The 25064-nt window shown below is 43.5% G+C and overlaps 1 protein-coding gene across 9 annotated transcripts in view; it reads right to left on the bottom strand.

Annotated features, from left to right (window-relative positions):
- The window catches only part of fbrsl1 (fibrosin-like 1), a 269076-nt gene that overhangs the window by 71103 nt on the left and 172909 nt on the right, over nt 1-25064 (bottom strand). For 8 of the 9 annotated variants that reach the window (XM_069178423.1, XM_069178416.1, XM_069178422.1 and 5 more), the window contains one exon: nt 18407-18436. The exons of the other annotated variant lie outside the window; for it this stretch is intronic. In XM_069178423.1, coding sequence (XP_069034524.1) covers nt 18407-18436 — 30 coding nt within the window. The remainder of the gene's footprint in view (nt 1-18406; nt 18437-25064) is intronic. 9 annotated transcript variants of the gene reach the window in all.

Below are 25064 nucleotides of genomic sequence, written 5' to 3'. Positions count from 1 at the left end.
TCAGGCCATTCCACATCCCTCTCTCGCTCTCTAGCTGCCGTACCTGCCTCCTTCTCCTGCTCACACTCTGCCAACCCACTTCCATCTCTTTGTGAATCCCCCATTCTGGCCTTTATCTCTCAACATGGCAGGACTGAATCAGAGAGGGGGAGAGGAGGGGCGGGGATGGGGATGGGGATGGGGATGGGAATGGGGATGGGGATGGGGATGGAAGGTGGTACAGGCCTGTAATTTGTGCAGGGGATTTAGACATTACAGGGGGAAAAAGGGCTCTCCTGGGACCAGGCAGTTGATCAGCCGTGGCCCCGGTGGAGCAAGCCAGACAAATAACAAATGACAGCTCTGTGATTAAATCAAACCTTCTACTTTAAGTGTTGAAGTATCTGCCTGTCACTAACAATCTAGAGCTTGTTAAGGCTCCCTCCTCCCCCACTTAAGAGCCGAGCCTCCCTCTCGCGGCAGAGTCCCATCAAGCTCCCATCCCCTCCTCATCCTCAACATCCCCTCCACACCTCCTCTACCCCAAAACACATCAATCAAACAGCTCCCTCTGGACACCCACCCACCTCCTCCCTCCATACTCCTGGCTAGCCATCTACTCTCAGGAGAGCTTATGAAGTGACACACACACACACACACACACACACACACACACACACACACACACACACACACACACACACGCACACACACACATACACACACACATACATACTCTCGCACGCTCCAGTATGTGAAAATAAAATCCTCGTAAAGAATGGTTTAGCATAAAATTTTGAAATTCATGCACAATGGATATGATGGTTAATGCAGGAGAATAAAGTAATGATATTATCACTATATATCTGAATCCACAGTCAAGCTTTACTGCACTATTGAGGCCCATACAATGTGAACCATTACAGTGTTATTATATTTCAGGCACAGCACCTCATACTAGTTCATGATTTTATTCCTGACAAACCAATGTGTACATCCATCGGTCTGAGTGCTCATTAGGGACATCTAGTATAACAATGTCTTTTCTGTTTTTAATAGTAACATTTTAGCGTACGGTGTCTTTGATAAAAAATAGAAATAGTCTTGCACATGTGTGTCTGTGTACATAGTTTGGTAATTATTAAACTGTTTTTAAATTCTTAAAATGTCAAGAAATATCGTATTAATGTTGGAAATGGCACCAATATGCAGTATTATATCATCTTAGTTTTTGATAGACTTGAGAATGAAAGCAATGTTTTATCCTTCCAAAAATAAAAATCCAATAAAATAGTGCACCGTACCATTTTAAACCAAAATATTATTGTTGGGAAGCTGACCTTTGTATAGCCACCATTTTCAGCTCACTTCAGTTCATCAGCTCTAGACTTAATACAGAATCAGACTAAAGTGACCATCAGGTAGAAGGAAGCTTATGGACGGTCAGTACTGACAGTGGTTTTGGTCTTTGGTTCCGTTATTTTGGATCCACGTCCTACATTTTGTTTTACTGCGTAACCTGTTGGAACGAGTCTCTGATGACATTAAAACACTGCATGATGCTCTGCCCGACTGCTCGTCTCTGTAGCCTTTTCACACAACATTAACATCATTACACCTTGTGGCCACTAAAGCTGCCTCCACCAGGGACCGGTATGCCCGGGGTCAAATCTGGGCCAGTGGGGGGGAGGGGTGAGAGTGTGACAACATTTATGATTTTCATCAGACGCAGCTTTTACCGTCACTGCTGGCCCGACGCTATCAGCAGATTTTATTGTCTGCTTGCGTAAATGGAGATGGCATTAACCACTGTGGTGGACCCATATAGCCTTAACAGTGAAGGCAACAGTTCCTGGAATAGCAAACATTTGCAAGTGCCATAACTGACTAGAACGAAAGAGGAACAGGAAGAACTTGACCAGAGAAGTTAGCTGACCTTATAAAATGTCTGGCTGTTCGGCTGCTCTGCTGCCTGTTCGGCAGGCTGTTGATGTCTGAACGGTGACATGATTTAAGGCTAAATTAGTATTCATCACACTAGTCACAAGCCATTAATCTAATATCCCCCAACATAAAATGATATGCAAATTGCTGCCCATTGTAATGCTGCACCATGCGTCAGTGCTTCAAAATGGCCACTGCTGCAACTACATCACGGCCCACTGAAAAAAAAATGTTCGTGTCTTGCCTTACCTCTGTATGGAGATCTCAAAACTGCCTGTAATATAAATTTCATTTGGCGACGATTGATGGGTTCAAATTGAAGACATACATTGTTAATATTGTAAGTACCCACAGGCAACTGACAATTATTGTAATTTACAAATGTGTGAGGTAGAAAATATTCTTTATATATGAGTAGAATCTTAGTTTAGGTGATACCCTGCCAATAATGTATCTTTTAATGTCTTAAATAATTCTGTGTGATGGTTGTACTAATTGATGGAGATTGGAGGTTGGTGTTGGTGGTTCCAAAGGATTCCAGAGATGGTAGAAGTGGTTGAAAAGTCTGTATGGATGCTTTATAATTTTTTTCTTTTGCCAAAACCTATCACTTCAAGAATCAACTGTGACCATGCTGATCACAAACACCATTCAGATCTAAAAGTCATTTTTGCAGAGAAATTCACTTACAGCAATGTAAAGCTGAATATCAGAACGAGTACTTGGTCATATCTTATATATAGACTCTATATTCTCAATATATTCCGTAAGCCAAGTAATAATTGTATGTTTGTATTGACAGTTATATTGATTTGGCTGTACACGGAGCGCTGATGGGCTGAAGATGAGTGCATATGCCTACGGGTAAAATCATTAAAGATTACACTGTCATCATCAATAGTCGTTAATTTTTACTTCAATAATTAGGAGATATAGAAAATATAATGCTGTTGCTGAATTATATTCTGACTGCCCAGGTCTGAGCTCGACATCCAAACATGGACACATCCCGTTTTATCAAGATGTCACTCTGACATAACAAACAATATACCTAGACAATGTTTTTTCACACCTCGCCACAGTACGGTAAAAGGACACCAGAGGACAATTGTTTCTGGCAGCGTGCCTGGCTTTGAGGCCGGGGCCAGGGGTCTGAGCTGTGTCGGGGAATATGCCTCATGACAGATGCTCGGGAGACACGGGCCACGGCGGAGGTCCAGGGAGAGCAATTAGCACAAACGAAGCGGCTATGTCATTAGCTGGTCTTTATTAGCCTCAGTGATCAGTTCAGAGGCCATTAGTCTCCTGTGATCAGAAACTACCCAGGTTGGCTCCAACCATTACTGAACTGATACACTGTTTGTGATGCACAGTGTTGCATGGTGGGGACATCCTTGTACTGCTTGTTATGTCTTTGAAACAAATAATCAGCTATTTAATGCCGCTCATTTCTGATATTATAGAGCTGTTTGGTGCTGTGCGTTGGATGACATTCAGTTCAGAATAGATGACAAATCATGTTAGTAGTGGCTGGTTTTTCATGTTGGAAAAAAAAATAAAAAAAAAAAAAAAAAAAAAAAAAAAAGGGGGGGGGGGGGGGGGTCGACTGGAGCCGATCCAGGGTACACCCTGGACAAGTCGCCAGTCCATCACAGGGCCAACACACAGAGACAGACGGAAACAAACACCATTCACGCTCTCATTCACACCTAAGGCCAATTTGTAGAATCGCCAATTAACGTTAGATGGATGTTTTTGGATGGTGGGAGGAAGCCGGAGCACCTGGAGAGAACCCACGCAGACACAGGGAGAACATGCAAACTCCACTACACCACTGTGCTGCCCAGAAAGATATATATCTATATATATATATATATATTAAAAAAAAGTATAATTACTAGAAAGTAAGGTTGCTCCCAAAAATAGTCAACTCAGTGTTAGTCAATGAGACATTTCTTAGCCGACCAAGTTTTCACTAGTTGTGTAGTTACTGTATTAGAGGCATTATAAATAACTTGCAGAAATATTTTTTACAGGCAGAGGTTGCCCTGGCATGACATAAATCCAGCGGGTCCTAATTGTGGGGAGTGAAAGACTCTTAAGTATGAGAAGGTATTTCTTAAAAGGCCACTATAATCATTATCATTATCTTGTGTTTTGATAGATCATTTTCAGATCAGTTTAAATTCTGTTAGAAAAGCGTTTCCAAATTGACAAGGAAAAAAAAACTGTTGGGGAAAACACATAAACACAACTGTCTAATTTGCAGCACAAAATGATTTCTATCAGCAGCCTTAATGTATAAACTTTAGTCCAAAGAAGGTGAAGGGTTATGTGTGTGTCTACAGAGATAAATTACTCGGCTCAGTTCAGCGTTTTCTCTTTGAATTATTAGCTGAGTTAACTGGCTTATTGCTTATTCTGTTACTCTGGACGGGTGCAAATGTTATAACAAATCGGATGATTGAAAAGAAAAAACAAAGCATCAATTTAATAACACATAATTATAACATATAAATGAGGAAATAACTGTGCCACGTTGCCAACAAACATTTGTGAATGACTAACGGAAGCAGCCGTGACTGCCTTCTGTTCTTTTGGTTCTACTTTGTATTATCTATTTTCACAACTATTTGGAGTTCCTGTTTGACTGAAACGTGCCTGGCCTGCTGGGAGTCGTAGTACAGAGCGTCTCGCTCTGCACCACGCGTGATATCACTAGCTGGTGGGGGGGGCTCCGGGACATTTTCTTGTACACCTCTCTTCTCTGACCTGTGTTGCATGCTGGGAAAGATCAGCCGTTTGTGTTGTTCCTCTCTTTCGCCCGGGCCCTAAGAGACTTCCCTGCTAATGTTCTCCTCCTGTTTTACAACAGTACTTCCTGGAACGGCCCCCCTACTAGTCATCAGATGCTACATTAAGGGAGCACTCTGAAGTCTTCCACCACCACTAAGGGGCCCTGATAAATAACTTATGGGGGAGAGGATTCAAAACATCTCTCCTATTACTAGCCTCGATTCATTTTTTACAGTCCCTCGAGCCCCCCATCTGTCCTGCACTTCAAACACATCTGAATGTTCTGAGATCCTTTCCCTATTCTATCCTAGGGGATCCATGTGAAGGTAGAGAAGGAGGGGAGGCAGGAGTGTGAGGGGGGGGGGGCTTGGGTGGAAAGGAAAGAAAAGGAATATGACAGAGCCAGGAGCTTTGAATGTGCCGAAAGCATCTCTCCCATCACCTTCTTTTCTGACTATTCTCCACGGAGATGAAGCAAGAACGCATTAAAAGGAGGGAGGGAGAGAGAGAGAGAAAGAGAGAGAGAGAGAGAGAGAGAGAGAGAAAGGAGGAGGGAGGGAATGATTTGCGGTTGAAGCGTCATGGTCCGGCTCAGAGCTGCCACTCTCCGTCAAATTATAACACGTCCAACAACTCAGCTTTTTCTCATTCGCAATTACAAATTAGTCCATTAGGCTGTCGGCTGCCTGTCCTTTCTTGTCTGTGCGCTGGGAGGGGATTTACGTGTGTGCGTGTGTGCGTTAGGCCCATATGGGTGGGCAAACGGAGAAGAGCAGATGGGAGGGGACCTTCCCTGAGTGGAAGACGGCAGTTTTCAAGTCACATAACGAGACAAACAAGCAAACCAACAGTTGTAATTTGATGTGATGTCGACAGTAATTGTCTTTGATGCCAAGGGTAGGCGTGAGGGTGGAATGGGGGCGCGGCGGGTTGGCCTTCAAGTGGTAGTTATGGAATATAAATTGGAGCTGCTTGTTTTTCAGAAGGGGAAAAAACAATATATGCGCCCATTTTTGCAAGGGCATCATGACAGCGTTTCAGTCAACCACCCTATCAGCTTAAATGGGTTTTAAATTAGCAGTGAGAGCATAGCTAACAACATATCTCGAGCTGAAAAGAGCCCACTCTGCGCGGTGAAAGGCAGATGAGTGACATGTATAGATTTTGATGGAGTCAAGATGGCTTTTACTGATCCCTTTTATTGATACCATGAATTTTCCCCAGCTTTTGAATCAGGCCTATTCACATTTCAAGCAAATTCAATTTGAGCTCCAGATCAAAGATGTGCATGAGACCACTTTAGTGTAAGGTAATATTAACCAGAAGACACATATTCTAAATGTGACAATCAATTTATGCAACATCATCACAAATCACATAAAAGTGTAATTATTATGCCTTTTTCCGTAATGAATCATCATGACTTCTCTTGTGCATGTGCATTTATAAAGCCTCGGGGTGGCACCTCTGAAAGGGAATTCATTACTGAACAAGTCCACTGAAAGCTCATCTCTTATGACAATATATTCTGATAAGAGATTCCTGTTCAGTGTGGGCTTTAACTTGGTAGTGGATTCACACCAAGTCCAACTGTTTCTCCTTTCTGCCCACTATTGGAGCCAGTTGTTAAATGTCAATGCCCAGAAGACCATTTCTGCCTTGAACAGTACCATGTGTATCTAGGTGAAAAGCACAACCACAGTGTCTTGAATTAATAAGCTTGGCCTCATTTTATCACTAGGAGAGCAAAACTAATGAAATCATGCAGGAATTAAGTTGTTTAAGGGCTAAACTCCGGTTCTTGGTGGACGATAATGAGCATGCTATGTGGGAACCCCCCTCTAACTTCCCCAGTCTATGTTGAGCTACTAACACTGCTTTCATCCTGCCGGTCTACAAACAAAGGACACAAGCAAGTCTTTCAAAGGACAAATACGGTGTGGGGGGTTCGGGGGAGTCAGGGTGAACTTAACAAGCAGGGATCTTACAGATTTAAAGGTACTGCTAAAAATTTATGGAGGCATGTTTGGACGAGGGCCACGGTGAACAGCTTGGCCAGCTGAGCAACATCACAGTGGGATGCCTAATAAGCCTTGCGCAATTTTTCACCCCATATTTTATCAATAAAAAAGCAGTTTAAACAGCCTCCCCCCGAACCGCAGCCGCTGCACTGCCTGCCATCTGGAGCCCTCTTTCATTTTATAATCCAACTGTCATTAAAATGCTTCTTGGCAGTTTACAGCTCGTTCCCCTGTGCAGATGTGGAAGCGATCTTCAGACGGGGCCCTCTGATCAAAGTGTTCGCTGCTGTCAGGCAGAACACTTACCACCCCCAGGCTACCTTCCAGTCCTATCTGGACTTAATGCCTCCATTTATTTATTTATTTCCACACTTCTGTATTTATCAGGTGCTCCACTCTCAGCAGAGCTCAGGTCAGCTCCAGAAGCTGGCGGTGGTTGCCTAGAGGTTACAGAAGCAGGCCTGAGTCTGGGAAGTCGCAGGCTAGAAATGCTGCTGAGGTGCTGTTAAGAAAAGCATGTAAACCTTGCTAAAAAAAACCAACAACAACTGGTGGAGTTCACGAAAGCAGAAAATTGATGGCTAAAAATAGTCACATGAAAGTCAAGTCACCCTTGTTTTGAAACTGTTTTAGTGGCTGTTTGCGATCTGGGCTGAACACTTTTCTTTGCCCAACAAAACAGCTTATGAAGAAATACTTTACAATATTTTACTCTCAATCATACAAAGAAGTATGTGACGTGATATGATAAGTATACGATGAAATTACACTACTAATGCCAATTAGGAATGACAACATTTTGTAAACAAATGTGCTCATTACACTGGAATTTTGTCATCACAACATGTGTGCAGGATGTTATTCCTGCCAATCACATCACCAATGGTGCACAAACACTAATACTGAAGGACATATTTGAGTACAGCATAGAACAATCACTTGCATTCCCAAAGTAATGACACTGAGTATTAAAAAAACATTGTAAGCTTCATCACTGCTATAAGTCACTAACAAGGGATAACCATGAGCTTTGTAACCTAATAATAAGTGTTTTTGGCAGCAGACACAGAGGTGATGGCAGTGGGTTGACCCACTGGCAGTGTCTCTGTATCATATCACATTCACTGTGTGCACATGCTTGACTTGCAGGCTGCCCAGCGACCCGCGGCTTCCTCACTGATGTGGCGCGGCGCGCATGGCGTTAATGCTCCGACCGGGTGTTGATTGAGCTCCCCTAAAGCCAGTGACGCATGTTGCCTTTGTTTGGCAGCCGTCCCGGTGTAAGAACTGGGGCCATATTCCGCCTGTCAGTGCCATGTGTTCGCTCTCCTCAGAGCACAGCGGCTGATGCCACTCAACCACCACCCCCCTACCTCCCACCCTCTGGCATCTCTGTGGGCACCCCAGGCCTAGCAGGTCCGCACTAATGAAGTCAAATTAATTTAATGGATGCCCATGCCGCCTGCGTCTGTGGCGCTTGGCAGGGGGACCATTTTAATGCCGGTCTCTGTCTGTGGCTCCAAACCTCATACATATCCAAGGGCTGCTAAACCTCTTCTGTGTGTCCAGCTGAAAATGACAAGGATATCAGCTTCAGCTGTGCCAATGTACACTGCATGACTGCCCAGACAAACTAAGGCAGGGAGTGTTGCACTGTTAACTTCGGAGAGAGGCCAGGTGTGCTCACTAATTAAAGCTCACTGAAACGACGGGGAGACGGGAAAATAACTGGCAAATGAACATGACTGACAGCCATCATTAATATCTGCTTCCCTTTGCCCCAGAGCCTAAAAATCCCTGTTAACTTTTATGGAGGATACAATAATTATTTTTTTCCTGTAATGTTTGAAGCCTAGTACCTTTTCCCCTGGCTAGCGCAGATCAAAGCAGGCTGGTTCTGTGCATAAGGGACTACCGTGGCTGAGGTTTCTGGTTTAATTGAAGGCAGCTGGCCCCTGTGTGTGTTTGGGCCTGATCTCAGCGTGCTCTCCAGGGTTCTCAGCTTTCCACATCACATACACATTCGCCCACGGAAAGTTTCCTCCAGAGCCCAAGTGACGCGGAGACCTGCAGGGCTTGAGGTCTGGCAGTCGCCAGCCCATCCACAGGCATCTGAGTGTTTAGATTGACTTGGAGAAGCTCAAGTGGTTTCCAAAAGAAAGATGGAATATGTTTCTCTCAGTGGGTGGGAGAGAGGCTCCACGCTCACTTCCTTTATTGTCCATCATCACCACTATGAGGGCGGCTGATGATCCTTTCCATAAAGACGCAAGGTCGTGAAACTTGGCCTCAGAAGGAATTATTTGGTAACCGAAGACAAAATACAGAGCCTCAAGAAATAAATATGGCCTATGACTTCATGATTAATGTGTGTTGATCTATCTTATAAAAATCTCTGCAAAAAATATGACTAGCACACTGCACTGCTGACTGGACTCTTTGTCTGAGAAGGGAATTGAGGCTCTTTAAACATTCTTTTTACAGCCACAGTGGACCTTAACTCCATTTACTGTTGTACTATTGGCCAAAGAGGAAGCAATGCTTCTTCAGGGAAACATTATCCGCGATGGCACCGATTCCTAATAACAACAAGGAATTCTATATTTATCCCCGATTGCATATGCCATTTGTTGTGGAGGAGAAGCAAGTCCTCTTGCATTAAGAAGTCTTGTGCAGACAAGCCAGTGCTGGGACAGACATGAGTCTTGGTGCGCCAGCTCTAAACGCACACAAAGTCTGTCTTGCATTTCCAGCCAGAAGAATGTGTAAGTAATTATAGACTGACCATGTTTATTGAATAAAAACCCACTTAAGCATTAAGTTTATGCACGATCAGAAACACTCAAATCTTACATCCACGTACACAAAAACATTTGTGTCTTTCTCTCTTTCCATAGAACATCTGCACCCAATATGGAGTCAATTTTACTTTTATTACTCCTGTGGAAAAATGTATATAGTGCTTGGATTGTTATTCAAACACAGAACACTTGAAAAACAATGAATGCTCTGCCATGCTGGTTTGGAGCACAGTGGACACACTTAGCAAGAGGTTAGTCAGTTTAGCTGCCTGTTTAACAAATGCATTGAGATTACTGCCTGCATGATGTGTTATTCTTAACCTGGCATTAGGTGGATGAGCATTAACTACAATAAAAGTGTCTTATTTACCCATGAAGATACACTTAACATTAAGCAGGTTTTATATTTGATATAATGTAATATATTTTGAAAGGTGGATGAAATTATTCTCATGATAATAGCTGCATCCCTCCTTGCACAGTTATTTTAAGGTTATTAATGGAAATAGTGATAAATACATTTATCAATGAAAGCAGATGTCTACTTTTATTGGAGCAAATCACTTGTTAGCAGCCGGGAGACACAAAAATATGGTGTCTGAAAATAAGGCGTGTGTAATTTTTTTTCCACAGTTAAAACAATATCAGACAGATACACTACCAGTTAGATTCAATGTGGCATCACAGCTGGCGCAAGACCTCACAACTTGTCTTGTTTGATATGGCGTGCCATGCTTTCTCAATCACCGTATCATTGAACTGACGAGATCTCTAGCAGAAAATTGTTCAATCGAGCGTTTCACCTGGCCCTCGCTGAAAACTCTTCTATTACAGAGCCAGGGGCTCTCAGGTGGGAAAAACAGTGTTTGAAGAAAACCACCCCTAAAAATGGATGTAGTCCATGCGGAGGAAAAACATATACCAAAACCTGGTGTTCATCCAGGCAACAATAACTCCCTCAATAACAATGATCACAAGCTGTTGAACATGGCTGAGTGGTGACAGGATTTTCTCAAAGAGTTATCAGAGCCCGGGTGTGTTTTCTAAAGACAGAAGGGTAGGGTGAGTGTTATGATTTTAACAGAACAAAGGGACAACTATTTGTTCTATTAACACTCTCTGCCAACACAAACAGCCTCACTGAGAGGAGGCAGTAAGTGAAAGAAGATTAGAGACTTGATGCCATGTTATGTTTTCACACCTCCCTTGTTCTCAGAGGCTGGCGTGGTTTTTTTGTGCCACAACCCTTCTATTTTCATCTGCGATGCCAACATCAGCGCTAACCTTTAAGAAAGAATCTGGACCAGGGTATTAGGTGCCACATCAATGACGCCATGGCCATGTTGACTGTCCCTGCATCGCTGTATGACATGCATTGCTAGTGACAAGCTGTCTTTGCTGATGTCAGTTGGCCATGTCTGCTGGCTGGCCCTGCAGAAGCTACAAGTCTTTCTCTGTCATCACGCCTCTTCTTCCCAACATGCACTGGGGCTGGTTTTCACCGCTGAGCGTGCCCTTACACTCACTTGCCTCCTAGCTTGTACACAAATGAAAACACATCACATTGTGCTAAGACTGACGGCGTCCTTCTTCACTTCAGAGGCAAATCCAAATATGTTTCCTGATCACTGCATGCTTGTGCGCTAAATGTACAACAGATGCATTGCTTGACAACCGCATACACAAAATTAGCTTGCAGAGCACAGATGAGCTGGAGCTGAGACATAAATGAGAGCATGTTGCAAACAGCCCAATATAAATCAAAGAGATAAGTGTTTCCAGGTTCATTGTAATAGCTAGATGCGAGGAACATCATGAGACCACCTGATGGATAACATGTTTATTTCTGGCCAGTCTACAAAGCTAGAATTCATCCGCCTGATGGGAAAACACCCAAAAACCCTGAGATACCCGTACCGAAGGTAAAACAAAGCATAACAATATTGTTCATGTTCTATAAGCTCTCTCACATGTGAAATGGATTGTTGAATAAAATTTATTTTATTTTGACATATTGTGGCACACCCCATAAATAAAAGAATTGCAAAACAAAGTCCTCTTGCCCGTTTTTTGGTCCGATCCGAAGTGATTCTCTTATGAAAGGCATGTAGGGAGAGCTCGCTACAGAACAGGAAGTGTCTGATGGGAAGGCAGTGAATGCAGAGCATGCTGGGACATCCTGCTGATTCTCACTTATGTTTCAGACAAGTTTCCAAACCAGATCTTTTGTCCCTGCTGCTGTTGAGACTGCAGTATTTCAGTCGAGCATCTCAGGTTTGAGGAGGTCAGGTGGTTCTGGTCGTTGTGGAGGTTTGATGTACCAACTTAAAACACCACTATTATATTCTATACAATGATAATATAGAATATAGCTTTATTAAATATAGTGTGCCAATATTATTTAAAGGGGACTGACACCTTATATATATATATATATATATATATATATATATATATATATAAGCTGAGTACAAATATAAACATATTTTACTCCACTTGAGTTAAATTCCATACATCCACATTTTTACACATTTTTACTTTACTTGAAACTCATTACATGTTTCTTAATGTTGACCGCTAACCATACGAGCTACAGATACATATATTGCTGGACTCAGCACAGTTGTACTGTTTCATCAGACTCTATTTGGTGTCTCTGGGAATATCCCAGCAAAGCTGCTTCAAAGTAAATGAATACATTTATCATAGGTCTTCATATTTGATATTTGCACTTATTGCACTTCTGTGTTTGTATCCCTGTTATTCCTAAATGCTTTAAGATATGCCTATTTTTTTTAATTTTTTTTTTTTACAAACATGTGAAGGGACCCTCAGCCCACTGTCACACCAAATCTGGGATCAATCAGAGAAATTACATGAGTTCTGGTGCATCTGGTTTCATTCTGCACTTGTATTTATGGAGTGACTCACTATATCTGTGAATGTAACCACTTTTGCACTAGAATATGCTGTACAATAATCCATTTCACAAGTGGCAAGACTTAATATGAAAAACATTGCTGATATTTGTTCTGACTCTGGTAGGGGTATCGTAAAAAACAAAATATTTTTGGGGGTCTTCCCTCAAGCTTATTACTCTAATCTGAACCTTAATCCTTAAATTTACAAGAAGCTTAATGTCCAGACTGAAAGTTGGGAGGAATGATGCATCTTTTGAGTTGCGTGATGTTTCTTCTTATATTTTCCCCTTTTCTGTTTTGTTTTACTTTCAGCCTCTCGGTTAAAAAGTGAAAACTGTGGTGAAAAGAGGAAGTAACAGAAAAAAGAAGGGAGAGGGAAGTAAAGAGAGAGAAAGACAAAAGCAGGAGGAGAAAAATGACATCTCCATATTAAGGCCTGTGTTGCCGGTGTCAGTTCTAATTTCACAGTGCCTGTGGGGAGCTGAATGCAACCAGTCAGCTCTGGTCTCATCTCGTTCCTCCTCCATTTTGAATCAGGGCCGATGAATCCCAAGCTGGGGGGAAAGGAATATTACTGGCAAATTGGTTTTAGATTAAAGGAGGTGGCGAGGCATTCTGCTTTCTCAGCTCTTTCCCAGGTGCACTTAATCTAATTTCATTAAAGAGATGAGGACGGATGATCACTTGTGTCGAAACATTAAGCCGGTCCATTTTTACCGTCCATAAAAAAGTGTTAAGGTTGTCAGTGGCCTGGTGGGTGGCCTGTTTGTTATTAAGTATGATGACTCCAGAAGACCAATCTGTATCTTGCAAAGCGTTGGGGGTTGGAGAGGGGTATGTAGGAGGGGAAACGTACGTACATGAATATATATTACTATTGGCTTTTCCCTTTTCCAAGATGGCGACAGAGGAGATGAGGTAAAGAATGACAACACTGGTGAAAATGAATAGGGAGCAGGTAGTAAATAAAGAAGAGCAGAAACAAGAGGAGGATTAGATTCAAAGAAAAAACAGAGAGGTGAAGGCAGGAGGGGTGTTAACGGATATGTATAAATCCCCACAGCATCCTTGTTTTTTGTTGCGGGTGCACTGCCGGCTTTACAAGGCGTACCCCGTACCGTACCGATACATGGGCTGGGAGGATACCACGAGCTGACGAGCCATTACTGATAAGCTGGTAGAGACGCTCGGACGAGGTGATATGGCATTCATTCTGCAAACTGCAGGAAGATAAGGAGGTAGAGGAGGAATTAATGTGTCAATCAGAGCTCGCATGCTGCCGTGGCAGATGAGTACACCAGAGCCATAAAAGAGCTCATAGACAGGATGTGGTAATGGTCCTTGGAGACTCCCCCGGAGACAGATGCACTTTCTGCTGAGTGACTGCTCGGCAAATAGGACCAAATAGAATTAGCCGACCTGGGTGTCCTCCACTGTGGCTACGGTGATGCGGCGGTGGTAACTCACCTGACACGAGGCCGCTGTGTTAACGTTTCACATACAGCCAGCCAGCCACTGTAATATTTGCTCAGGAGAAAGAATACAGAGGAAATTGGAGGAGCTGGCGAGGATGGCAAAGTGGGGCCTAATGGAGATAGGATGACACTCCAGGAGAGTGCATGAACAAACTGAGAAGGGATAAATCTCACTCTATTTCTTTCTTACCCTCTCCAATGAAAGAAAATGACCGTCTTGACTTTGAGTATCTCAGACATGTCAGAGGTTGACAGGTTTGGCTGGTTCATAGATTACAGGGAGAGCATGCAGGGATGATGGGCACAGATTTTCAATATTTGGTCATTGAAAAGACTCTAGAAGAAACAATGATTGTTGGTGTTGTCTTTTCTCGCAAAATTAACTGACTCAATCGAACATTCGCTTTAGACAAATACAAATATCTAACTGGGATATGTTGTAAAATACTTTTCATGGTACTATTTATATAAAATACTGACCTTGTGACACAATACTCAGATGTCACCATTTCACAACCAGCCATTCTTTGTGAAGCACCATACAGCTAACACATGTGGGGCGAGGAAGTACATTCGACAGTCACACAGAGACATTGAGTAGCTCCAAGTCATTGGATCGAGACCAAAAAGATAGCCAATGTTCCCACTTCTATCGCATACCATGTCTTGAATTGGCAGCCGAGCGATGTACGATTTAAGATGTGGTTAGGTTCTTCCTGAGCATCTAATTTAGCACAAATACACCAAGTGTTGCTTTAATGACAGCAGAAACAGAGAAAACATTGTTCTCCATATTAATTCTTAATTATGTGGGTTTTCCTCCAGGGTGCAGAAGTAAGGCACTCCAAGGTCAGTGCTATTTTTTCAAGCGTGTAGTGAATACCTCCCATTGTCAAACATCATGTAATCTTGTACATCAGATGACAGGTCTCCCAAGATGAACCGCCAGTGATGAGAACGCAACACCAAGTTTCTGATTGCTTGTTTCCTCAAGGCTGGCCCATCTACATAAAAATTCCCCCTCACGGCAGCCTCGCACCGCTCTGGAGGTGACCCGGTAATCTCTGAAGAATTCAAGTCTGACATGTTCTGGAAAAACATCATCGCATGCTATCGGGGGCATTGCTTTGATACCAGCGAACTTCACGAGGTGCAGCAATCTAAACTGACTTTTGCTGTAGCAACTCGTCAGTGTTATTCAAATACAGTATAACTGATTGCACCCCGGGGGCACACCTGGAAGCAATATTCTAATTAAGTTAATCTGTGAAATCCTGACAATGTGGGTGTTCAGGTGGCTTGTAATCTGATGTGAAAGGAGTCTTTGTTTTCACTGGAAAGATACGGGAGGAGCTGGCACCTGTTTCAGCAAAACGTTGCAGAAAATTATCACTGTCGAGTTATCCTGAGTGCAGGCAATTACAAATGACAGTGTTTGTCTTTCTCCTCATGGAACCCAATTTTTACACCGTCGTTTTTTTTTTCTGCTTCTGGTGACGGCTTGTCAAATTTATTTTTCCCCATTTTTGTCCTTTCCTCTAAAATTTGACATGGTTGATTCGCAACTCTCATCACCTTGATTATCGTAATAAGTGTTTCTGAGGAAATGAAAAGGTCAGCCCTGCTGCAGACTTTATCCAGATGTTCTTTTCTTCTTGCACTCTTGGGAAACACATCAACAGCATCTTTTTAAAGAACCCAGAATAGTGAAACTTGTTTTCGGAGTTATGCTGTTGTTCAGACACATTTCATGTTGGCCACATATTAAAGCACATATTTAATGCCTCTGCTCCTGGGAGTGGAACATTACCATCACAATAACAATAGACAACATTAATATTTAACTTTGGACTCGTGTGTACTGTATGTTCTTGTATGTTGCTAATGTTAGCGAGCAGCAATTTTAGTTATTTTTTTTACACAAAACAAGGGCTGTGGATTCCCCCCCCCCATCATTTCCTCTGAAACTGCATTGCACCCAGTTTTAATACATGGACAGGAGTAATAATTACAGTAGCTAATAACTCTTTTAGTGTACTATACAAAAGGCTTGTCGGTAGTGAGTTCAGATCCTCTTCAAAAAAGGCTCATGATGAAGAGTTAAAACTTTCGAACTGAGAAAGGAAACCAAGAATTGAGAGCAAAGCCTGAAGAGACATGAAAAAGCAAATAAGGGATCTAAGAGTGAAAGTCAATAGTTTTACGCAGTAAAGCCAACATAACTCGGCTACGTGTAGCTTTTGTTCACGTTTTTCTCCAGCAGTATTATTTTGTTGCCGATGGTTTGTGATTTACAATCATGGCATCATGTTGAGATGATCAGTATTTTTTGACTTGTAATAAAAGTAGCATTAGTATATTGTAGTATGACATTAGTATTTTGTTTTACTTAGAAATACCACGTCATGAAGTAGTACTGACAAGAACATGAAAGGAGGGTGAAGCTGCAGTCCGGCTCTTGACAGTGGACTGTGTGATAATTGGCAGAAAAGTCAACAATCAGACAGCTGAAAAGTTGGTAACAGTGTCTAATAGTCCACCATGTCTTGAACTGAATCCCAGTCCGAACTGGTTGAAGTAAGTGGTGCCAAACACAAATGTGGAGCAGATTTTCTGAACAGACAGGCTGACACCTAACCAACAACATAGAAACACAGCTGAGTTTCTAGCAAAACTGCCAAAGCGGGGCTTGTTTTTTCATTTTTCTTCTTTCTTTCTTTCAGCGGTGTTGTTTAGCATCGTAGTATCAAACTTTTATCACATTAAATGTCAAAATTTGTGACACTATATAGAACTATTATAGGTATCAAGTAACAGAGCGGAGGGGAAAACAAAATCCTGAAAAGGCAACACTCTGAAAGCTTCCCTCCTACTTTACTTCCCGCTCTACCCCCCACAGTGATGCCAGGGAGCCGTATGGAGACTGACAGGCCTGCTATGCCTCTCTGTCGTGTCAACTAGCTCGCGCCCTCGGTTCCTTCTCGCTTCAATGAAGAGATAAAAGCCTATTGACTTGCCAGGCTACAGTTAATGCAAATTGGGCCTGCTATCAATGTATTATTTATAGGGAGGGCTGCAGACATTTCCACAGAACTGGGAGCTAAGCTTACAGGAGATTAGGCATGCTATCTCATTCATTTACCAAGGAGTAATTGCTAAACTGTGGAGGAATTAGGATGCGCGAGGTTCCCCAAAGGCGTTCATCTTGTAACCAGGTGGCTGCAATCAGCCAACCACCTTCAAGTCTGCGTCAAACAAATACACAGAGGTGAAACTGATAGACGACATCTGTCAAACTGTCAATGGCTAACTTGATGACATCACTGCTGAAACTGAATGCAATTGTGAGGCACGCTGAGTTTCTGACCATGTTGACGTTTGACACTTTTGAAGACAATAGTTACATTCAAGCCACATTTAATCACTGTCAGTAAAACTAATGTTTTTAAAGAAACGCTCATAAAACTCATCCATCCAAAAGGGAAGCCGCACAAGTGAGCAGTCGCCATTTCTGGTTGCCATTTTTGATTCCGTTAGAGAATTCAATCACTGCAGTGTTTCCCCTACCATTATCTTGGGAAAGAAACGTACTCATAGAACTGCACTTACGTCCAGTGTCTACTATTTATCTACCTGGTTCCCGTGGCAGCCGTTTCATTTCATCTCAGCGTGAGAGTTGCTCGTGCACTTTTCTGTCACTGAAAGTCACGCGCATTTATCAGTTTCTGTGCCGCGGGTCTGTGCTTAATGAAGGGCGGAGCCTCACAGACACGCAGCGCAGCAGAACAGAGGTTAGACAGGTCAACATAACTAGAGTCGATGAACTACACCCCTTACGTGACACACATCAGCACAGTAAAAGCCTAAAATTAAAATAGTAAGTAGAAAATAAGTAAGGATGCTAATGTTAGCAGCTCTGCTGCTGATCAACCTAGTGGCCAAACCCAGTACTGCACCACGAGTCGCGTGGCGTAGGCGGTCTGCCTCGGTGGGGTAAGACAAACAAACAACCTGCTCTGTTTTTAAAATGTTAAACTTCCAAAACTAACAAATGCTGCACATGCAGATAGAGGTGATACGTGCCATGTGACAAGATTAAATGCAACGACACTAAGGATGACAGTTCACTGTATGCAGCACATACTGTGATCTAAGGAAGTATCCCATTCAGGCATGAAACGTTCCAAAAATAATGGGTGCCAATACTTTTTTACACAAAACAGAAAACTAAGTGAAAATCAGTCTCTTCCTGTGCTACATTTTCCTTGTCACTTTCTCGCTCTGTATGATGCAAATGATCAACAGTGGTGGGACCAGCAGTGTCTTTTACCCCTTATCTTTTTTTTGTTTTTTTTTTGCTCACAACACTACGACTGTCTCTCCTTTTTAGTTGAGAGCTCAAATTTGTTATTCACAACTCTCAGCCACTTCATGTGGTGGGTGAATAAACACAGGAAAAGCAGTCTTACCTTGTCGTCAATGTCACTCTCGCTGTCACACTGTAACAGAAAAGAGACAGACACAGGAAATATAAGGAATTATTCATTTGGCTCCCCCCAGTAGCATAATCAGTGCAGATGTTATTTTTGTGTGCAGCCTCTCATTCACTGTCAGCTTCCAGCGCAAACGGCAGAGGATGAAGAGGGGAAGGAGAGTGTGGTAGTCTAAGAGAGTTTTTCAAGTTTCAAAAGCGGCACAGCCATACAAAACGCCATTCTGGTGTTTCTGCCACAAATTCAATGCTGGAAATTTGCAAAAGATTAAAAAATTAATAACATTGTACACAAGGTTCTATTATTAAAAAGAAGAGCCTGTTCAGTGACTCCGCATTCAGCTGCAGCTTGTCATTTAGCCTTTTAAGTGTGCTTTAAAATTGGACGGTAGCATCTCAAGGACACAGAGAGCTTAGGTTCTTTGAATTCCCCAGCGTAGTGCCTATTAAGTGTGGTATTTCAAATCTGCCTTGTGACAAACCAGCCTTTAATTTGTATGTCAGACTTCTACAGGGATAAAGGAACTGAATAACAAGAGGTTGTATTCTGAAAAGTGCCTTGTCGAGCACGGCCAAAGGCCAAATCACCTACTATTCAGTGAAGGAATGAAATGGTTTGTCTTAGACACTATGCATTTTCTAAATCATTTCACCATTAAAGAAATATGCAGTGATCAGGCTCAAATATCTTACGAAAATAGAAAAACAAGAAAAAGAGGAAAGAAAATCAGACCTTGTCACTGACAAATAGATGATGAGAATACTGCGCACACCGAGGGCCCTAGCCTTTTACTCCTGGCATGTTCACTGGCAGAAAACTTGTTTTTAGTTAATAATAAAAACCTGATTAAACTCACACAAATACTGGAAATTATATTCACTTTAGTTTCAAAAAATGTGTTAACGTCAATAACCATGTCTAACAGTGCTTGCTTGATTTTTATCACCACATTCCTCAATTTAAATCCATCTCACAAGACCGTTGCTTCCGTTGCTCACATTTATTCATCTCTAAACGCTCTTTACTGGTAACTCTCTCCCTCCGCAGACAATAGATGGCGAAGTTGTGGAAACAGGAGTGGTCGAGCTGCAGGCCAGTCCCACTGGACCTCACAGCAGGAAGCGCGAGGAGCAGAGCAATTCAAGCGAAGAGCCACATAGAGAGAGAGGGAAGGTCCCCGGTGAAAAACTGCCTTCAATCTGTCAATTAAGTCCCTGTGGCAACATATTTAAGTGGACCCTCTTTATTTTGTTTGACTCCCTTTCAGAGTAGGGCACAATGAGGAGGGAGCTGGGTCAATGGCGGCACAGTGGCTCTTTGTTGTGAGCGCGGTGGGTCCAAATGTATAATTAAATAACGAGAGTAATCAGAGCAAAGGCTCAGTGGCCAAGATCTCTCAGGAGAGGAGAATAGGGGCATGTGTGTGCGGGGGTCCATGCCCCGTGATTCATCCTATTATGCAAAGACAAGGGATACAGCAGGAGTCCTTGCTGGCAGAAGCTTCAAGTGAAAAACAATGTGACACAACCCCTTAGGAGGGTTTATTGTTGTGGTGGCATCAGTATAGCTGCAGCATAACAACTCCGAGAGATGCCTGTGCTCCTATTGTTCACACTTAAGTACACAAGACAGAGAAGAAGAAAATACACCTGTTGAAGGTTATACATTCATGTGAGTAAATAAGTAAATCCTTTGAAATTGTTGGCTTTTTTTTTAACATTTGAAGAAGAAATCAATTGATTGTCTTTGGAACACTGCCTACAGATAAAAGTGGTGTACTTTCACAACACCGTAAGAAAAAAACGCTTACATGTGTTTGGAAAATGGAAATAGTGGCAGCATTTCTATGCAGCGTGCTCTCTTCACTATTCAGGAAAATTCACAAACCCTAATTTGTAGACTTTTGCTTGTCAAAAGACAATCATTACAGAGTGCAGGGCATTAAGAGGAGAACGTGGCTTAGGATTCTTGTCAATCAGCTCCCCATTCAGACGGCGGATTCCAGACAAATTGATTGCCAGACATTTCTATACTGCTAGTTAGGGGCACATCGGAACCTGTTATCATCACCCATTTCTTCCCTCACCACTCTGACACTTTATCTGAAAGAAATCACATTCAAAACAATGTCTCTCTCCATCTTAATCCATCTATGAAATATAAAATAAGACAAGGTCAAAACCAAGTACATGGCTGACCATGCATAAAACACGTGAGAACTTTTAATTTGAAATGGGAGGGTTTTAATTTGAAAAGTCAGTCACGTAGAATTTGGATGACCAATGGTATAACTTCCTCACTCGGTCACTCACTCACTCACTCACTCACTCACTCACTCACTCACTCACTCACTCACTCACTCACTCACTCACTCACTCAGGTCCAATGAGTTCAGCCAAAACAGAAAATTGATCCAATCCCCGAAGTCACCCTACCCTCAGCAAATCACTGTAAATGTATTCTTTGCATGCAGCTGCAACGGATGACTTCCGCCTCACAGTGGTCGTGAGCTCCACTCTATCACTCAGGGCGAGTTTAAACCCTATGTGATGGAGACGAACAACTGGCTCGAAACTATTCCCTGGGCGCATGCTTGGCCTTGTTGTGGCAGCAGTAGCCATGACACTTGAGATGAGGCCTCACAAGGCTGGAGCCGGTGAGAAGGAAAAATAATATCAAAAGAGCACAGCATGGTGCTTATCCTTTTACAAGAAGCATGCACTGCAGCAGAGCATAAAGAGGATACGGCTCAGACAGAGAAAGAGAGACACAGCACGGCAGGGGGGAGAGAGGCAGGTGGAAAGGGGGAACAAAACAACAGTAAGAACAGGCAGGGGGGGATGCTATAGAGAAGAAGCGATGGGTGGATGGAGGAAGCGTTAAGAGACGTTTTTTATCAGCACTGTATGTGATTGCCCTGTTGGGCTATTACATTTAGTACAGCCGAAGAAGGGAATACAATAATATGCCAGACCGACTCATGTTTGTGAGTGAGTGGATGTGGTGATAAGAGGACCACGTCATTTAACACCGGGGATACAAATTTTCAGCAAGACAGTACAAGAGAGCCAAATGGTGGAAATGCAAAACCACAACCCCAAACAGAAGCCTCCCTAAACAGCACGTCTGGTGGTCAGAGGGGACATTGTTAAAATCGGAGAGATATGCTGCTCACTAAGCTGCCTGACAGGAGCCAAGCCCCTCGTGGTTTGTGTCTCTCACAGACGTTCACAAACCATTCCTCCACCACCCCCCCTAAAAAAAAGAAAAATAGGGAGAAAAAAAAAAAAAAAGGCTCGCTCTGCAGAGGCAGGGAGCAAGCAGCAACATCTGCACCTGGCAACCGCCAGCTACGAAGGGTAACAGGGGACTAGCTTCAGTGGATGGCTCATCCACAGCCCTCCCTCCCAGCTTCCCATCTCCTCTCCCAGCCCTCCTCCCCTTAGCCAGCACATCAGACGGACGCGTTTGACATTTACACAGCTTTCAACACTTCAGAGAGAGGAGATTTATTCCGCCAACGGCCCTGGTTGGAGCCAGGCCTCGACCTGGGCTGGCCCCCATGACGACCCTGTAGCTCTGCCCTGAAATGAGGCAGGGTTGAGAAGAGAGGAGCGAAAAAAAAAAAACGAGCGAAGGAAGCATCGGATGTCTCGATTCTCCTGGACATTTTCTCTGGCATATTCCGATAGACGTGCAAGGGGAAGACAATAAGCGTTGCGCATCCCGGAGCACATTAAAACGACTGGCCAAATTAATCACACAGTTCCACTTGTCACACTCGGAGGACAGTCTGCCATGAATTCTGCCTCAGAGATAGGAGAGAGAAACAGAAGAGAAACTCGCCCGGCTACGCAAATGCTGGCACGGCGTCAACGACTGTCTTCCTGAATACTGATCGCAACCCTGTACTTGCAAAGAAATGTAGAGCTGCCAGTGCTGCTGTCATTTAAGTGTCACTGTCAGTTCCTTCTCAACATAAATAAAGCAATAAACTAAAATAATAAAGATAGAAAAAGAGAACATATGCATAAAAGTGTTTGTGCTTTGACAATAGTATTTGTAATGAAAGCTTGACTGGCTGTTGTTGATCAAAGTAATTGTGAAGCGTGTTGCCACTAAGCTGCAGTCATCTAATGACTTTAGATACAATAGAAAAAAGAAGAATAACACAGGAAGGATACAACCGATATTCTACTGATAAGTTACCAACTGTGTTTCATTCATGGCCAAAACAATGTTCACACTGAACTAACATCTTGACAACAAAGAGGCAGCAGCTTCTTCACTTCATGCCTTAACCAAGTGATTAAAATGTCCAGTCAACAATGTAAAAATGTAGACACCTTCAAACTGAAGGGAAAAATGGCTTCAATTTAGAAGACATTTCTTCAGGGACACACTGAGATGCCCCTTGTAAAAGAGGAGTTTTGACAAACCCAGATCTCCTGGAGTGAGAGCACACAGAGGGGGTAATGGTCCATTTAGATAGTCGAGGACCAAAGCAGGGTTGGATACTGGTGGAACAACACCAATTTTCCCTCGCAATTTCCCCCCCGCGGATGCTGGGATGAGGTGTGGGGACGTGGGCACCGTGGCCATTCTAATGGGGCGTGGATGCAGAGCCTCAAGTCCACTGGGAAACCTCCCGCCAGGCCTGAAACATCAGCGGGATATCTGAGAGTCTTTCTGGCCTTGTGGCGAAGGGTGAAGCCTTACAGCAACTCATCTTTCATAATTTATCAGCAGGACTTTTGTTGTATGCTCTTATGTTCTCACCATCTGCTGTGAGTCACTACAAGGTTGAGGAGGTGGAGCGTGTATGAGTGCTTACATATGCACAGGTAAGTGGGTTGAAATACCATCAAAAAAGTCATATAAATATATAAATACATATCTTTGGATACTTCGGATAACCCTACAATTTACACAAAAAAAGAGCTTTATCTATTTTAGGGTTTATCTGGTTCACACAGCAACAATTGCACTGCTGTATTTAACTCTCAACCACAGAGACAAAAAAAAAAAATCAAGTGATTGCTCTTGACCCCACTAGCTGTATCTGAAAGCAGCACCTCGCAAAGTGATTTGATCACAGGATCAAATCTATACAGCCATTTGACCCTTGACCCCCCCCCCCCCCCCCCCCCCCCCCCAACAGGCAGCATGGGAAGTCAGCTGATTACCCAGGGTCAGCCCTGGAGCTGTGGATTAGGAAAGTATTGATCCCTGTGAAGATGTGGGGTCCACGGGGAATGAGATTGAGAGAAAAAGCTCTGCCGGGCAGAAATGATATCGACCAGCAGGCCTAGACAGGCTCTCACGCAAAACCATATTTGAGCTCGGGACCTCGGAGTTGGCTGTGCAAACAGAGACAGCTTCAGCAAAAGCTCCTTCCACAGAGGCCCATTGAGAGAGGACAGGGAGAGAATGAGAGTGGAGGATTGAAGAAGACAAGCTCGGAGAAATGCTCTTTGCATTAGCCAGACACACAGAGGCCTCTCGTTCAGAGCTGACACACTTAAGGGAAGAGTCAGCGGGGGCCATGTAAATCAAGCCAGGGTGAGGAAAGATATAGTCCTGACCTGGGCCAAACTAAGCAGACTTTAACATTACCCAGAGTCCATGTAAACAGCACTGAGACCTGGCAGCGCTCTGTTGCACTTCCATGCAAAGTATGTGGTGAGGTCAAGGAGGAAGAGGGGGTGGGGGGTGGGTGGGAGGTGCTGTACAGGGACAGATTGATGGTGATAGCGGTGTGGATAAACTTGAAGGGTTGTCCCCCTTCTTCACTAAATTAAAGAACCGCCTTGTCCTCTCCAGCAAGACATCCCTCAACCTTTGCTTTCAGCGAAACCCCGGGGGGAGTGACAGAGCTGGCTGGGCTGCTGGTGTGATCCTCCGAGTAGTTTGGAGACGGAAAAACCGACAGTAATGGCAGATGTATGAGGGAACAGGGAGCATTTATTCAGCTCAGAGAGAAAGAAGAAAACTGCCAGAAACCTGAAGGGACAGGGAATACACAACTGTGTTATGAATATAGTCCAGGAAGAAAAATGGGGACGTAGGTAAGAGAGAATGAGAGAAAAAAAACAACACTGATTTATGTTTTTTTTTTTAAGCTTGTCTTTTATAACCCTCCCACCCCCCCACCCCTTGCCCCTGGCTTCGTCTTGTCTCTGCTGACTGTGTGACTGTAGATAGTTCACTATCGTGCCTTTGGAGGTAAGCGCACACACATACACACATGCACAACCCTCAGCACCTCCCAGTGTTTTGACATGGCCCGGGGCCCGGTGCTGCTGAGCTGCAGCGGCAGACACTGGGCATTGGAAATTTAAGTCGGGGCGTAGGAGAAATTAGGCGAGGAGGCAAGGAAATGGGATGTTGACTTGAACTGGCCCCGGGGGCAGCTGAGAGTCTCCCTGTGCAGCTCCGCTGGCTGCCTGACAGTTTGATGGAGCGAGTGGAGGCTTCCCCGCGGCCTGAGCCGCCGTCTCTAACACTGATGTAGCTCAGTGAGGAACAGATTGAGCCTCCAGGCATTACTCTGTACTACTACTCCCCTTCTCTCTCGCTCTCTGTACTGCTGCTACTAACTCTCTCCCTCTCTCTCTCTCTCTCTCTCTCTCTC

Source organism: Embiotoca jacksoni, unplaced genomic scaffold, assembly GCF_022577435.1.
Source record: "Embiotoca jacksoni isolate LCO1_2020_lvr unplaced genomic scaffold, fEmbJac1.0.p SCAF_8, whole genome shotgun sequence".
Taxonomy (NCBI): Eukaryota; Metazoa; Chordata; class Actinopteri; family Embiotocidae; genus Embiotoca; species Embiotoca jacksoni.
Note: the sequence above shows the minus strand (reverse complement) of the source record. Positions and strands in the feature narration are given on the sequence as shown.